General features: G+C 45.6%; 1 protein-coding gene across 1 annotated transcript; it reads left to right on the top strand.

Annotated features, from left to right (window-relative positions):
- Positions 1 to 2,557: 2,557 nt before the first annotated feature.
- Positions 2,558 to 12,841, top strand: Fgf16 (fibroblast growth factor 16). Its single transcript, XM_004648107.2, has 3 exons — positions 2,558 to 3,168; positions 9,684 to 9,787; positions 11,760 to 12,841. The coding sequence occupies exons 1-3, from the start codon at positions 2,895 to 2,897 to the stop codon at positions 12,003 to 12,005; spliced, it is 624 nt and encodes a 207-aa protein (XP_004648164.1). The 5' UTR covers positions 2,558 to 2,894; the 3' UTR covers positions 12,006 to 12,841.
- The last annotated feature ends 758 nt before the right edge of the window (positions 12,842 to 13,599 follow it).

Raw genomic sequence — 13,599 nt, 5'->3', positions numbered from 1 at the left:
GAAGAAGAAGAAGAAGAAGAAGAAGAAGAAGAAGAAGAAGAAGAAGAAGAAGAAGAAGAAAGAAAGAAAGAAAGAAAGAAAGAAAGAAAGAAAGAAAGAAAGAAAAGAAGGAGGAAAAGGAAATGATTCCTGTTGTTGTTGTTGTTGTTGTTGTTGTTGTTGTTGTTTTAATGTATTTGGTTCAGGTCTCACTACACAGCTCAGACTTGTAGTGATCCTTCTGTTTTCAGCCTCCCCAGTGCTGGAATTACAGTTCCCTGTGGCTGGCTCAGCATGCCCTGGGGATGGGGCCAATATGGCATATGGTGCTGGGGATCAAACCCCGGTCCCTGTGCTTGCCTAAGCAGGCACTTAGTCTGCCAAGGTATCTCGCCACACCCCACTCCATTGTTGTTTTATGCCAGTTCCATTTTTAAAGGTGTGGCTGTGTGTGTGTTACTGGGAATTGAACATAGGACTTTGTACATGTTAGAGAAGTACTCTACCACTGAACCCTTATAAAAACTTCTTATTGGTTAAATTCACATATATTGTATGTATACACAATAGAGTTTTACACATATAATAAACATACATGTGGGGCCAGGGAGATAGCTCAGTAGAATAAGCGCTTGCCTGGCAAGTGCAAGAACCTGAGTTCAATCCCCGTTTCCGCAAAAAATAAAATAAAATAAAATAAAATAAAATAAACGTACATGTATCCAACAACAATATCACATCTATACCTCCATTTCTTCAGATTATTTTATAGCAGATCCCAGATAAGTCTATCATTTCATTCATAAATACTCCAATATAAACATTACCTTTTGCGTTTCCATTTCCATTACAATTGGACAGTGAGGCCAGCCAAATAGCTCAGCGGAGTAAAGCGCCTGCAAGAAGGCACAGGGCCCGGGGGTTCAATCCACAGACCTGCTGTGCCGCCCCCCCCCCACCCCCCAGGAGTGCTGAGTCAGCCACAGGGACCTGCAATTCCAGCACTGGGGAGGCTGTGAACAGGCGGGTCACTAGGACTCTGATCTAGTAGTGAGACCCTGAACACCCTGTAGACCCTTCCCTTCAAATACAGGAAAAAAAATCTGTACAATTGGACAGTGATTTTCATCTATGTCTCTACTACTGGGAACACATGACATTATTTCTGAGCACCTACGAGTGCTAAACCTTCTTTTCGGTTCTGCAGTTCCTTTTCCTACAGTGAGGTAGAACAGTACCAAACTATGATGTTCCAAACCGAGTTTGCTAGAGTTTCAGGGAGTGAGCACAGGGTGCACGTGGGAGTTTAGAATCAGGACTTGAATTGCGCTATCTGAACTGAGCAGAACCTGCTAGCTCACGGTGACCCTGAATTTGAATCTCCAGTAGGAGGCGCTGCCAAAATGAGGCGGGATAGAGTGAGGTGCGCGGCTTGTTTTCAGTAGCGTCAGGAACCTGGGAAAAGTCAGCCTTCGCCGAGGGTGAAAACTGCAAGAAACAACGCTGTTTAATAGGTAACAGGGACACCGAGTGCCAGGGCCCAGGGCAGTACTGAAGTTGAGGTACAGGGGTTTGGGGTAGGCCCCTGCACCTGCTCCAAAGGACCTCTCCATTCTGCCAAACCCCTTGGGTTGTAGCTTGTTCCAGCCCCAGCTGTCACTCTTCCTGATGGAATATGTAAAAGCAGGGTACAGGACAGGGCGAGGAAACACCTGTTTCTAACCAGAAGAGAGGTGGGAGGAAACCCTACCAGGCAGCCAGTGGCCTCTTTTCGAGCTTACTCTCGAGAGTCTTGTAAAAGCGCGCCCAGAAAGCCAGCAGAGATCAGTTTTCAAAAAAAGATCGCTTTCTATTTCTAACTCCTCCCTCCTTTTTCTAAGCTGTAACGTCCTTGGGGGGTTGGGGGGGGGAATAAAGTCTTCTTTCCTTCGTTGGATTTCCTGCTCCTCCCAGACCCCTCAAATCCCCCGCCTTGCTGTTTGCAGACACCACCACGACCCCAAGCCTACATTTGCCACGGCATTCGCTTCCGGATTTTTCACTTTTCAGCCCCCTTGCCAACCTACAGGTGGGGAGTCTGACTATGGGGCAGTGGAACAAAGGAAACAGAGTCCCTGTCCCGAGCCAGGCGCCTCCTCCCACCAGCAGAGGAGAGGGGCTCTGGCGCACATGAAATCCCCAAGCCGCGGTTTCAAGGCACTTCCCAAAGGCGAGCAACCTGAGAATGCATAGAAGATAGGGACAGCCCCAGAGCAGCAGACGGACAGACACACGGATTCCCACGAACAGGCCTGAGTGGCCGTGGGCTCCAAAGGCCTCTACGCACTGGGCTCCGTTATTTCATCGGCAGTTACAGAAAAACCTGCCAAAAGCAGTTATGCTTCACTGCAATGTGTAGCTTTTTCCTGCCATTTTTTTTTTTCATAATAAAACAGGGAGTGAAGCTCGCTGGCTCTCTCCCCCCTCCCCCTCCAAAAAGAGCCAAGTGGATACGGGAAGAAAGACACACGCGCGCGCACACACACACACACACACACACACCAATCTCTGAGGGGATGCCAGTGAGGTGTGGCTTGTATTTAAATATCCAATATGTCAATGTAAGGGGAGTGGGTATGTATATAAAGTGCCGTTTGCATTTGATAGCTCAAGGAAGCTAACGATGAGAGAGTCCAGGAGAGATGGATGCGAGAAGAAGCAGCGCTTTGACTGAGAGTAAGGTCAGGAGCGCGCTGCCCAACGCTCTCCGCCACTGAGAACTTCCTTGGACACGAACAGACGTCGCCTCAGCTGGGCAGAGCGCGGAGCAAAGGAGCGGAGCGAGCGAGCGCCACCGAATCACCCGCGCCCGCCGCCAGAAGAGGTAGTTCGCGCCCCGCGGTCCAGGCACAGCCCGCGCCGCCGTCCGCCCCGCCATGGCGGAGGTGGGGGGGGTCTTCGCCTCCTTGGACTGGGATCTGCACGGCTTCTCCTCGTCTCTGGGGAACGTGCCCTTAGCTGACTCTCCGGGTTTCCTGAACGAGCGCCTAGGCCAGATAGAGGGGAAGCTACAGCGCGGCTCGCCCACGGACTTCGCCCACCTGAAGGGGATTCTGCGGCGGCGCCAGCTCTACTGCAGAACTGGCTTTCACCTGGAGATTTTCCCCAACGGCACGGTGCATGGCACCCGCCACGACCACAGCCGCTTTGGTGAGGACCCGGCCCCCGGCCGGAAGGGACGGGAGATGGGCGGACAAGTAGTTGGGTTCCGGCGTGGGGTTCGCCGACCACCCCCAAGAAACTTGGAGCGGTCTTGGCCCATCGAGGCAGGACGCGACGGCGCGTACCAGAGTTTCGGAGCCTCCCGGAGCCCCTTGCCCTCCGATTCTCTCCGAAGGGGGCGGAGGCCCCATACGTTGTGGCTTCTCAGTTACCTACCCCACCCTCCCACAATCAGGAGCCAGGGGCTGTTCTGGGAACTGGGCACTGAGCCTCTGAGCAAAGCAGGTGGAGCTGGGAGAGAAAGGAGTTGGAGCCCTCGCCTAGGAGACGGGACGGTAGCTGCTGTGTGGGCCAAGTCTCAAGGCCACCAGACTCCAGGAGGCTCATTGCCTGGAGCGGGAGCCGGCTTGAGCCATGGGTGTGGTGGGCAGGCAGCCCCGCATTGGAATCTCTGTTAACGGGCAGAAACCGGGCACCGCACCAGTGGCACCTGTCTGCCCCGAGGTTGCTCTACCCAGGGTAGGAGCCAATCCAGGCAGCTCAACATGAGTAGGGTACCAGGGAATCTAGGAAACCTTGAGGTGTCCACTTTGGAGAGGGTACAAGTCCTGACCTCTGCACTTCTTGCCTCAGTAAGAAAAGCATCCTGAGCCCACTCCTCACTCCCAAAGCAAGTGTTGCCCAGGACAGGAAATGTCTAGGGTTTTGTGGGATGGGAATCAAACTCAGGACCTTGCACTTGCCACACAGGTGCTTGTGCTGCTGAGCTACATCAGCGGCCTAGGAAACATCTAATCTACATCCAGGATTGTAATCTGCCTGCCTGCCACTATGTAGATTGTTCAAAGGACTCAGTTGCCTGTCTCACATACAGAACTAATTGCACAATTAATATAAGCTTTGATCTGCAACAAAGATTATTAGGTTTCCAAGCAAATGTGCTCCCTCCTCCATAATCTGCCATTTTTAGTTTCAATTTCCTATTTTCAATTAAACCATCACACAGGTGCTTTAACAGCTACCTCTCCCAGCCTTCAGTATTTTCTGCTTCCTTCCAAGGTCTCTGTATTCCAAGGGCACCTCTACTTCTAAACCAATAAGAGGCTCTTATACCATCGAGGATGACAGCTCCGTTTTTGCCACCTACTTCTACTCTCCAAACTCCCCCATCCTCCTGTTCTCCATGTCTTGCTAGAGCTGCAGCTGCTATGCATGGGAGAAGGGCAGCTAGTTTCTGGCTGAGGCCAATCTAGCAAACAACTGAGAGCCAGGGTTAGTCTTCCTTGCTGGGAGCACGCAAGAACTCTAATGAGGCCTATGTCATCTTGGAAAAATGCACTCAAAGAGAGCTGGAGTACAGTAGGCTGGGACGGTAATAGAGGGGTGCAGGTGTCTGCATAAACTTGCAGCAGGTTCTCAAAAGGGTGATAAGGTGGGGTTAGAGGAGTGTTCACTTGGCTCCTTTCCCTTCCATTGCTTGTGACTTTGAAGTCTCTTTTGTTCCTCTTTGTAAGGAATGGGCTTCCCATACTGGCTTCAGAGATTCCCAGAAATCGAAGTAATAGAATAGCTGACATAGAAAAGAAAAAGATATATAGATAGAGATCGATATCATACATGTGTATATGTCATAAGATGATGGAGAAATGTAGGAGGCAACAAAAGTGGAGGAACAATGAGCGCAGCTCCAGCTGCTCCAAGCGTTTGGCTGTGCCTGAGTCAAGCCCAGTAACCCACAAGGTCAACATAAATCAGTAATAGGCTCTTGGGATAAGTGGCCTTTAATTCCTCCCTAAAGATACATCTTGATTTCTTTTCATGTCCCAGGCCTGCTAAGGGTGTTGGATTTAGGAAGAAATGAGAGGAAATAAATCCGGCAGAGGAGAGGATGTTTTTGCTGCTGTTTAACTGACTGCTTCATTTTGGGTTTTACCTTTAAAAAAAAAAAAACACATTGTCTGAGACCACCTCTGCATCACCTTTTCCCTGTGCTCCTTCCATGGCTTTCTGGCAGTTCCATGCATTTTCTGTTAAGGAAATGATAACCGGTCAAAGCTGTCTGTAGCCTCCCCTGCCAACTTCCAAACACACACTTTCTCAGTTTAGTTTTTGGCACAGAAAGAGGTGGCGTTTGAGTTTGCTAATTTTCTTCTCCCTCCACATTTAAGTTAATCAGCCAGGGTATTCAATAAATCGAAACTTTAACATTCCATAAGTGCTTTAGCAGTCAACATTCCAGCAGGGTAAAGTAGGCCAGAGTTAAGATATAAAATATTATAGATTTCTACTTGGGGGGAGGAGGTAGTCTCCAAAGGCCATGTAAAGTAAATAGCTATTTGTTGTAATTGGAGAGCAGGGCCCCCAAGGATTACCCTGGAATCCATGTGTTCAGAACTAGTCAGGCTGAGCCCAAGAGCAGCCTTGACTCCAAATAATAACCTGTTGGCACAGCATGTGCTCCCTGCTCTCCATCTGCAATCAGTAGCCAGAAATATTTCAGTCCCCACCTGGATGGTGGCATTACATGAGGTTCACAGGGATTCTGACATTCCTGAGGGGCACCTGTGGACTGGCAGAACAGAGCTGGGGAGCCAGACTTGAGGAGAGGCTTCCTGCCAGGTGGGATGGAGCAGGCTCAAGCAGCTGCTTTGGTTTTTGAGTGAGCCGGTTCTTATTTGGCAAGATGCCAAGGCAGCACTGTCACAGCCCTCAAAGTCTGAAAGAATGGCTGAGGGAGTTCAGGCAAGTCATAGAACCAGATTAAATGACACATTAGCTAGTCATCTAGCTAGCATCTGGGACCCGGGACAGATCAATTTTGACTGAGGCCGCAGGGGAGAAAGGTGTAATGTGAAGAGTCTGGAAGTTGTTGAGAAAAGGCCAGCCCTTCAAGTTGACAGGTCAAGATGAAGCAGGATAAAGGGAAGTCTCGGGCCCTGAAGGGGGGAAAATACTGAGTACCAACTTTGTCTACTCAATACTATGCCTCAACACTTTGCTGTTAACACCCCTGTCCAGCTGTAGCTGGGAAAATATGAAAATGGCTTGTTTTCTCTCCCCTTTCATGCTGGCTTGGGTTCAGGAGAAGGTCTAGAAATATCTGTTCCATCATCATGTGCCACTGGGTTCCCACAGTCTGAATCCAGCTAATAGGAAAGTTGGCAAAGGGAAACGATGCTCAAAGACAGCTGGACAGGGATGATTCCAGCTGTTGGAGACCCTTGTTACTGGACACAACCCAAGTGACTTCCTGTATGATCTGTCCTTTGGCATCAGGGTTAACAGCGAGTTGGAGAAAAACTGCAGTGACTTAAATGGCCACACCTCTTGGGTTTCATGATTTGTTCTCACACCAGGTCTTGGGCAGTGAGATCACAAGCTGCCCCTCTGCTAATGTGCTCAGGGTAGTCAGAGACATGAGATACTTAAAGAATGTGCAAACTAAAACTTGAAGCTCAGAAGTAATCTGCCTGAGCAAAGCAAAGAACTGAAGGCTCCAGTGGGTTGGTGTCACTCCAGAGTTTAGCATCCAGAACTGAATCATGGACTGACTTCTAATTTTTGTGCTACGCTGGCCACTCTGAACATGCTCCTGTTTTTCCAGATTCTTCTCTAAATATATTAGAACTAAACACGGTACTCTCAGTGTGCTCTAGCTAAGGCAGTCCTCCCCTTTAGCTAGTCACTAGACCTGTCTCAGTGCTAGATCACACTAGCTTCCCCCCAGATTTTACATGGTACTGGGGATTGAACACAGCAATACTTTATTATAAAGATACATCCCCACCCCTTTTAACATTTTATTTCTAGATAGGGCCTCACTAAATTTTTCCAGGCTGACCTCAAACTTGCAATCCTGCTGCCTCAGCCTCCCAAGTAGCTGGAATTGCAGGTGTGTACCATGCTTGCCATTTTTATATTACCTTTTAAAAGGTTTTTAATTTTTATATGACCAGTTTTACATTGGCCTTACTTATAAGTCCTTAAGTCACTGTTGTGCATATTTTGCTGAGCCACATCTAACGATTGCAGAGATGGACAGACTTGCATATAATTAATATGTTTATAGCTTGCTTGAGAGACCCTGGGTTCAATCTCCAGCACCCCCCCCATATTATGCCAAAATGTAAAATAACGGTATACACTTTCAAGAGAACATTCATGGTTACCTGAAGAGGGAAGATGAATGAGAACAGGGTATAAAAGGAAATGTAACTGACAAGCCAGTTATGGTCATAGGTCATGAACTAAGGTATATGGTTAGGTCAGCTGTACTTGAGGCTCAGCTTCCCACAATAAACACCTCAAATACAAGCACTTTGGGAAACTGGTTTGGGGGACAAAAGTGCAGGACTTTATACTGATTTTCCTTAAGCTTATTTTGTTAAAGCCAGCCCATTTTTCTATCCTTTTGAAATCTCTTTGGATCCTGATTATGTTATTTTTCTCAACTGTATCTCTTCTGAACCAGGGTAAGTGGTCTTTTACGGAATTGGTTTTCAATATGTTAAACAGGACAGAGCATTGTGAAGTACAATGAAGATTTGAGTCCACTACATCAGTGTTTGAGCAACCCCTGTTTGGCATGAGCTATTTGCCCTTGTCTTCTATTGTGTGTCAATCTTTTTTTCCCAGGACTCCTTACTGTAGAGTAACTACAGACTGAGAATAAAATTCAGAGGACTTCAACACAAGAGACCAAAAGCCAAACCCTAAGTATTCCAGAGACTGGGAGCAGAAGACCCTTATATATTTCAACTAGATCTAGGTCAGAGTAGAAACATGTCCCCCTAAAGCTGCCATGCCTACACCTTCTACTCACCAGCTTGTCATTAGAGCTCCACAGACTTCCCACTGGAGTTTTGAACCTTATTTTAAAGTTAACCACTTAAAATTTTTCATCTTTATGAAATAAATTCTACCTCCGATGTAGAGTGCATAGAACATTGTTATCCTTGAGAGTTTCATCTTTTAGCTTGATGTGGTGGTGCATGCCTGTAATCAGTACCCAGGAGGCTGAGGCAAGAGAATCACCAGAAGTTTGAGGCCAGTCTGGGCTGCATAGTGACACCCTGTCTCAAAAACAAAAACAAAAAACAAAAAAACCTTTTCTTGTTTCGACTGTGTGATCACTGTGATTAGCAATTGCACTATCCAGCTATTTACTCTGGAGTCCTTTCCTATTTTTATCACTCTCTTCTGTTAAGGGGCATCCTGATCTTTGAGAATTCCTCAACCTATAGGTTACTTACCACCTTTCTCCTACTTCCTAATTAAAGCTTTTCTGGTTCTAAAAAAGAATTGCATTATTTGAGCTGAGCATGGCTATACTCTTAGATACTTGGGAGACTGTGGCAGGGGAATCATAAGTTACAGCTCAGCTTGTGCAACTTAGCAAGACTGTCTCAGCGTGGAACTCAGTGTGAAGTCCCTGGGTTCAATTCCTAGTAATTGAAAACCATACATTTCTTTGAGAATACAAATGAATTCATTTCACATCTTCAGATGCTTCAGACAATCATACCAAGTTTTTGTTCTGTATGTTGAAAAATATAGTTAAAGATAAGAATATCCTAAAGAATCTAGTTGATTATTATTACATCTATGTCGGGATAATAGATACACTATATTATGACAAAAGTATAAAGTCTTCAGTGTCACCAAGATATTATTTATCCTCTTTGTGGTTGATGTATTTCTCTTCTTCATGTGGGATAAATCAAAATACTTAAAAACCTTTGCCTCTGACCTTGTCAGCCAGAAGGAAATTTCTGAATTTCTTTTCTTTTCCCTAAATTTCACAATGTCTCAAGTCAATATGGAGTCCAATACTACCTGCCAACTGTTTGCCATGGATAAACTTAAAGTTCTCAAGAGATAAGATGAGTAACAAACTCAGCAGTATGCTAGCTGAGAGCATTTTATATGAGAAAGCGCTCAAGAAGCCAAGTTTTGCTTCCTGCCATAAGCACGGGAAACAAATTCAGTGACCTGTGTGGCCTTTGTTAGAGTCAGCTTCAGGCAGTTGACAGCTTCATGTGGCTTTAAGGACATGAGAGCTGAGAGAGTGCAAAACAATTTCAGCCTAGAGAACAGCAAGTACTCTGAGCAGGAGGGAAATGACATTGGAAACGATACAGAAGCCTGTCCTCTTTCTCACACTAAGAAAACTGCTCTCCCCCGTTTCTTGAAATGGGTGGGTGGTATTTGGCAACAATAGCACCTTATAATTATGGACTTTTATAGCAAAAGCCTTTTCATAGTCTCTTTCCCATAATCTGGCCAATCAGGCTGAAGGTATACTGCATAATATGCCCAAATCAGAACCCCTGCCTAGGGTTCTCAAGACCCAAGGTCTGCCTCACCTCCCCTATTGAGGCTTGAACCCAGGACCTTCCACATACTGGACAAGTGCCCCGCCACTGAGCCAAATAGATAGCCTCAGAAGAGCTTTCTTTTGGCTTGATGCTAGTAATAGAATGCTATTCACTTTTGTCCTTTAGGAATTCTGGAGTTTATCAGCCTAGCTGTGGGGCTAATCAGCATCCGAGGTGTGGACTCTGGCCTATACCTAGGAATGAATGAGAGAGGAGAACTATATGGATCGGTAAGTTTCAGGGGTTTTTCCACCCCTCAGAGGTTTTAGAACCAGAATTTTTTTCTGTATTTTAGGGATTGGTCTACAGGGTGTTCAGGGTCTCACTACTAGGTCAGACTCATAATGATTCTCCTGTTTACAGCCTCCCAAGTGCTGGGATTACAGGCACACACCACCATGCCCAGTCTCAATTGCCATTTCAGCTCACGCCAGGGGCGGGGCTGGCATGGCAGACCCAGGGATCGAACCCTGGCCCCTGCGCCTGCTTGCAGGCACTTTAATCCGCTGAACTATTTGGCTGGCCCTAGAACCAGAATTTAGACAATATTAGGCAAAAAGATACAAAGTATATCTAGCACTTGAAAGCACTTTTGTCAGTGATAAAGAATTGACATTTTCATTTTTTTTTTGGCGGAACCGGGGATTGAACTCAGGCCCTTGCCAGGCAAGTGCTTATTCTACTGAGCCATCTCCCCAGCCCCTGAATTAGCATCTTCTGGTTACTTCTTGGCTTCCCAGAGCCTTGTTCTATAACATCTTTACTTCTGTCGCCACAATCAAAGCATAAGCTTTTCTGCAATACATTTACTTTTACCTTGTCCATTAGTGGGCCAAGAAGTCTGATGATAACAGTAGATAATTGTGGGGATCCATCCCTGGCACCACACGCTGCACTGGCCCTGCCCCCAGGTGTGCTGAGCTGGCCACTGAGACCAGGCATGGTGGCACATGCCTGTAATCCCAGTGCTGGGGAGGCTGAAAACAGGAGGATCACTACGAGTCAGAGCTGTGTAGTAAGACCATGTACCAAATACATTTTTTTAAAAATCACAGTAGATAGTTGTGCTGGTTTCTCAGTAGATGGTCAGGGTTTGGGGTATTAACCCTCCAAGAGAGTACATCTCAATTTTAATGAGTACCCAGTGAAGGAGCATAAAAATAGGCAGTCTAAGAGCTAGCCTTCAAATTGTAGAATCTGCGGTTAACAACATAGTCCCTGATTTCTAGATTGCTTTAATTGAATCCCAAAGGCCAAATGAAACAAATAAATGAAGAATGAGGGTTCCAGGGTCTGGTGACAGCCCTAAGCCCCTAACTAGGCCTAAGCTGGCTGCATTGCATTTTCTCTGTTCTGGAAGGTAGCCCAGCACTGGGGGATGGTGACTTTTCTGACCTTAACCCTTTGAAGAGATCCCAACTCCTGGCTCAAACTTTTGAGTCACATTGCATACTTTCTGGCTGCCTATACCCCATTAAATCAGAACACATTTTTCCCTGACACCTACGAGATAGGCTTGTCCCCAGCACTCAGTATTGGCAACTCCTGCAAGTAGTATGGTGGCTGGATCAAGTGTGAGAAGGGACAAAGACAAGAGGCCCACGAGCTGCCAGCTTGAAGTAGCCAGATTGGAGGAGTTTTTCAAGATCTTTTCTGTGCTTTCCAACTGACAGGCCTGGGACCCTTCATTAGGAAAGATCACAGCTCACCTCCAATAGAGCTTTATATAGATCCAAGGCCCTGCCTATTAGTGGATGTGGTGGACTGTAATCTCAGTGGATTTGAACACTAGTAACATTACATAGGTAGAAAGCTCATTAAGTACCAGCAGAGTATTGGAAACCATAACAGAAATTCTTGGGCTCAAAGAGCCACCTGAACCCATCTCCTCCAATATCTTCCCTTCAGGAAAGATCTCACCCGAGACATTTTGCATGGCTCATTGAAGAGGATGAGAGAGAGAGAGAGAGAGAGAGAGAGAGAGAGACAGACAGACAGACAGACAGACAGACAGACAGACAGACAAGTGTTTTGTTCTGTTTGGAAGAATGATACCTTAGTCATCTCTCTAAGTATGGGGAAACAGGACTGAAATTTTCTAATGTCAATGTGCTATTGCAAGTTTAGAATTTCTCCATCAACAAGCTGAGATGGCAGAAAAAGTCATATAATGGGTCCTGTTTTATTTTCTTCTCCTTGCAGAAAAAACTCACACGTGAATGTGTTTTCCGGGAACAGTTTGAAGAGAATTGGTACAACACCTATGCCTCCACCTTATACAAACACATGGACTCAGAAAGACACTATTATGTGGCCCTGAATAAAGATGGCTCACCCCGGGAGGGATACAGGACTAAACGACACCAGAAATTCACTCACTTTTTACCCAGGCCAGTAGATCCTTCCAAATTGCCTTCCATGTCCAGAGACCTCTTCCGCTATAGGTAATGTACCTCCAGTGTGACCTCTGTGACCCATGTGCTCTGGGGCCACAGTTGTCTCTGTAAGCACTATACTCATAGCTTTTCAATCCTTCCTTCCTATCAGTTTAGATAACACAGAAGCACTTACTGTTCAACTTGACCCTGCTGGTCCCTTGTTCAAAGTGTATATCAAGGTTGGGCTATTTTGGGGAGGGATGGGGGAGGAGGGAGTGGGCCCAAGGGAGTCTTGTATATACTTTTTTTATGCATATCTTTTCCCTGGAGGTGGCACAAAAGAGAATGGGGGCTTCTGCCAAGGCTAGGGGTGTCTTGCCCAATAGTCTACCCAAAGAACATTTGACAGTGGGTGCAAATGAAAGACCAAGGAATCTGCTATACCTGCAACTTACAGATCTTTGGGAAAGTATCATTAAGAAAATATTTGGGGCTTCAGCCCTGCTGCAAGCCATCCCCACATTGGCTCTGCAGGTTTCTCATTCGTCCTGACATGCAGTTTTCCTGCCATTGGAAGTGGAAGATGGGGGTGGGTTATTAAAAAAAAGGATATAAAATGTAAGCATGAATACTGTGCATAAGGACAAACTATTTATGAAGTGTATATGCTATTTATTTTATATATTTATTTATTTCAAAATAATTTTATTTTTAATGAGAGATGCTATGACTGGATTTTCATCAGAAAGAATAAGGTCCTACTGAAACAGGAAAAATGAGTTATTAAAGGCTTTTATTGGCAATAAAATTGTCTTTATATTGTAAATAACTGTCTAAGATGTTGATTTGTACATTTAGTAGAATTAGAGCATTGATCAGTTTCTTTCTTCTTCTTCTTTTTTTTTTTTTTTGCAGAACCAGGGATTGAACTCAGGCCCTTACACTTGCCAGGCAAGTGCTTATTCTACTGAGCCATCTCCTTGGCCCCTCATTAGAATTTCTTGATGTCAGTATCACACTGCCTAAGCTAGATGACTCATCATTCAGTGTGTTAGCATTATTGAAGGTCTTTCCAAAGTCTTGGTACAGAAGGATCTGGAGTTTTATATGTTGTGACTTTAAACTTAGTGAATTAAAAGTTCCAGAAGTTCTGGACCAGTTATTCTTACTGAAGTTCCCATTTGTGCTTAGAACTAGACATAGAGAAACCCTCCTTTGGGACTTAGTTAGGGTTGAAAGCTCTAAGGTCAGAAACCTTAATTAGTGGCTCTTTATTTCAGAAATGATGCTTTTCTTATCTCTAGAGAATTCTGTAAAGCTGTCAACACATTCTTCTAAAGCAGTAATGCTCAAAGTATATAGTCTCTAGACCAGTAGCATCACCTAGAAACTGGTTAGAGATGTGAATTATCAGAGACTCTGGGGATGGGGCCCTGCAATCTGCATGTGAACAAGCCCTCCAAGTGCTCTCTGTGTACAGTAAAATTTGTGTACTAATGCCCAGAGAAAATTTTCTTGCTTTTTCAAATTGTTTACAAATAAATGTTAGAGTAACTTCAGGCCATAGAACATAAGGACAGTGAGTGGCTCTAGTTGAGGGAAAAATGGCGTACTTTAGAATTCACCATTCCCTGGAACAGCTCCTGACATCTGGCTTGAAATCT

Source organism: Octodon degus, unplaced genomic scaffold, assembly GCF_000260255.1.
Source record: "Octodon degus isolate 3935 unplaced genomic scaffold, OctDeg1.0 scaffold00353, whole genome shotgun sequence".
NCBI classification, from domain to species: Eukaryota; Metazoa; Chordata; class Mammalia; order Rodentia; family Octodontidae; genus Octodon; species Octodon degus.
The sequence above is the reverse complement of the archived record's forward strand: the minus strand, read 5'-3'. Positions and strand labels throughout refer to the sequence as shown.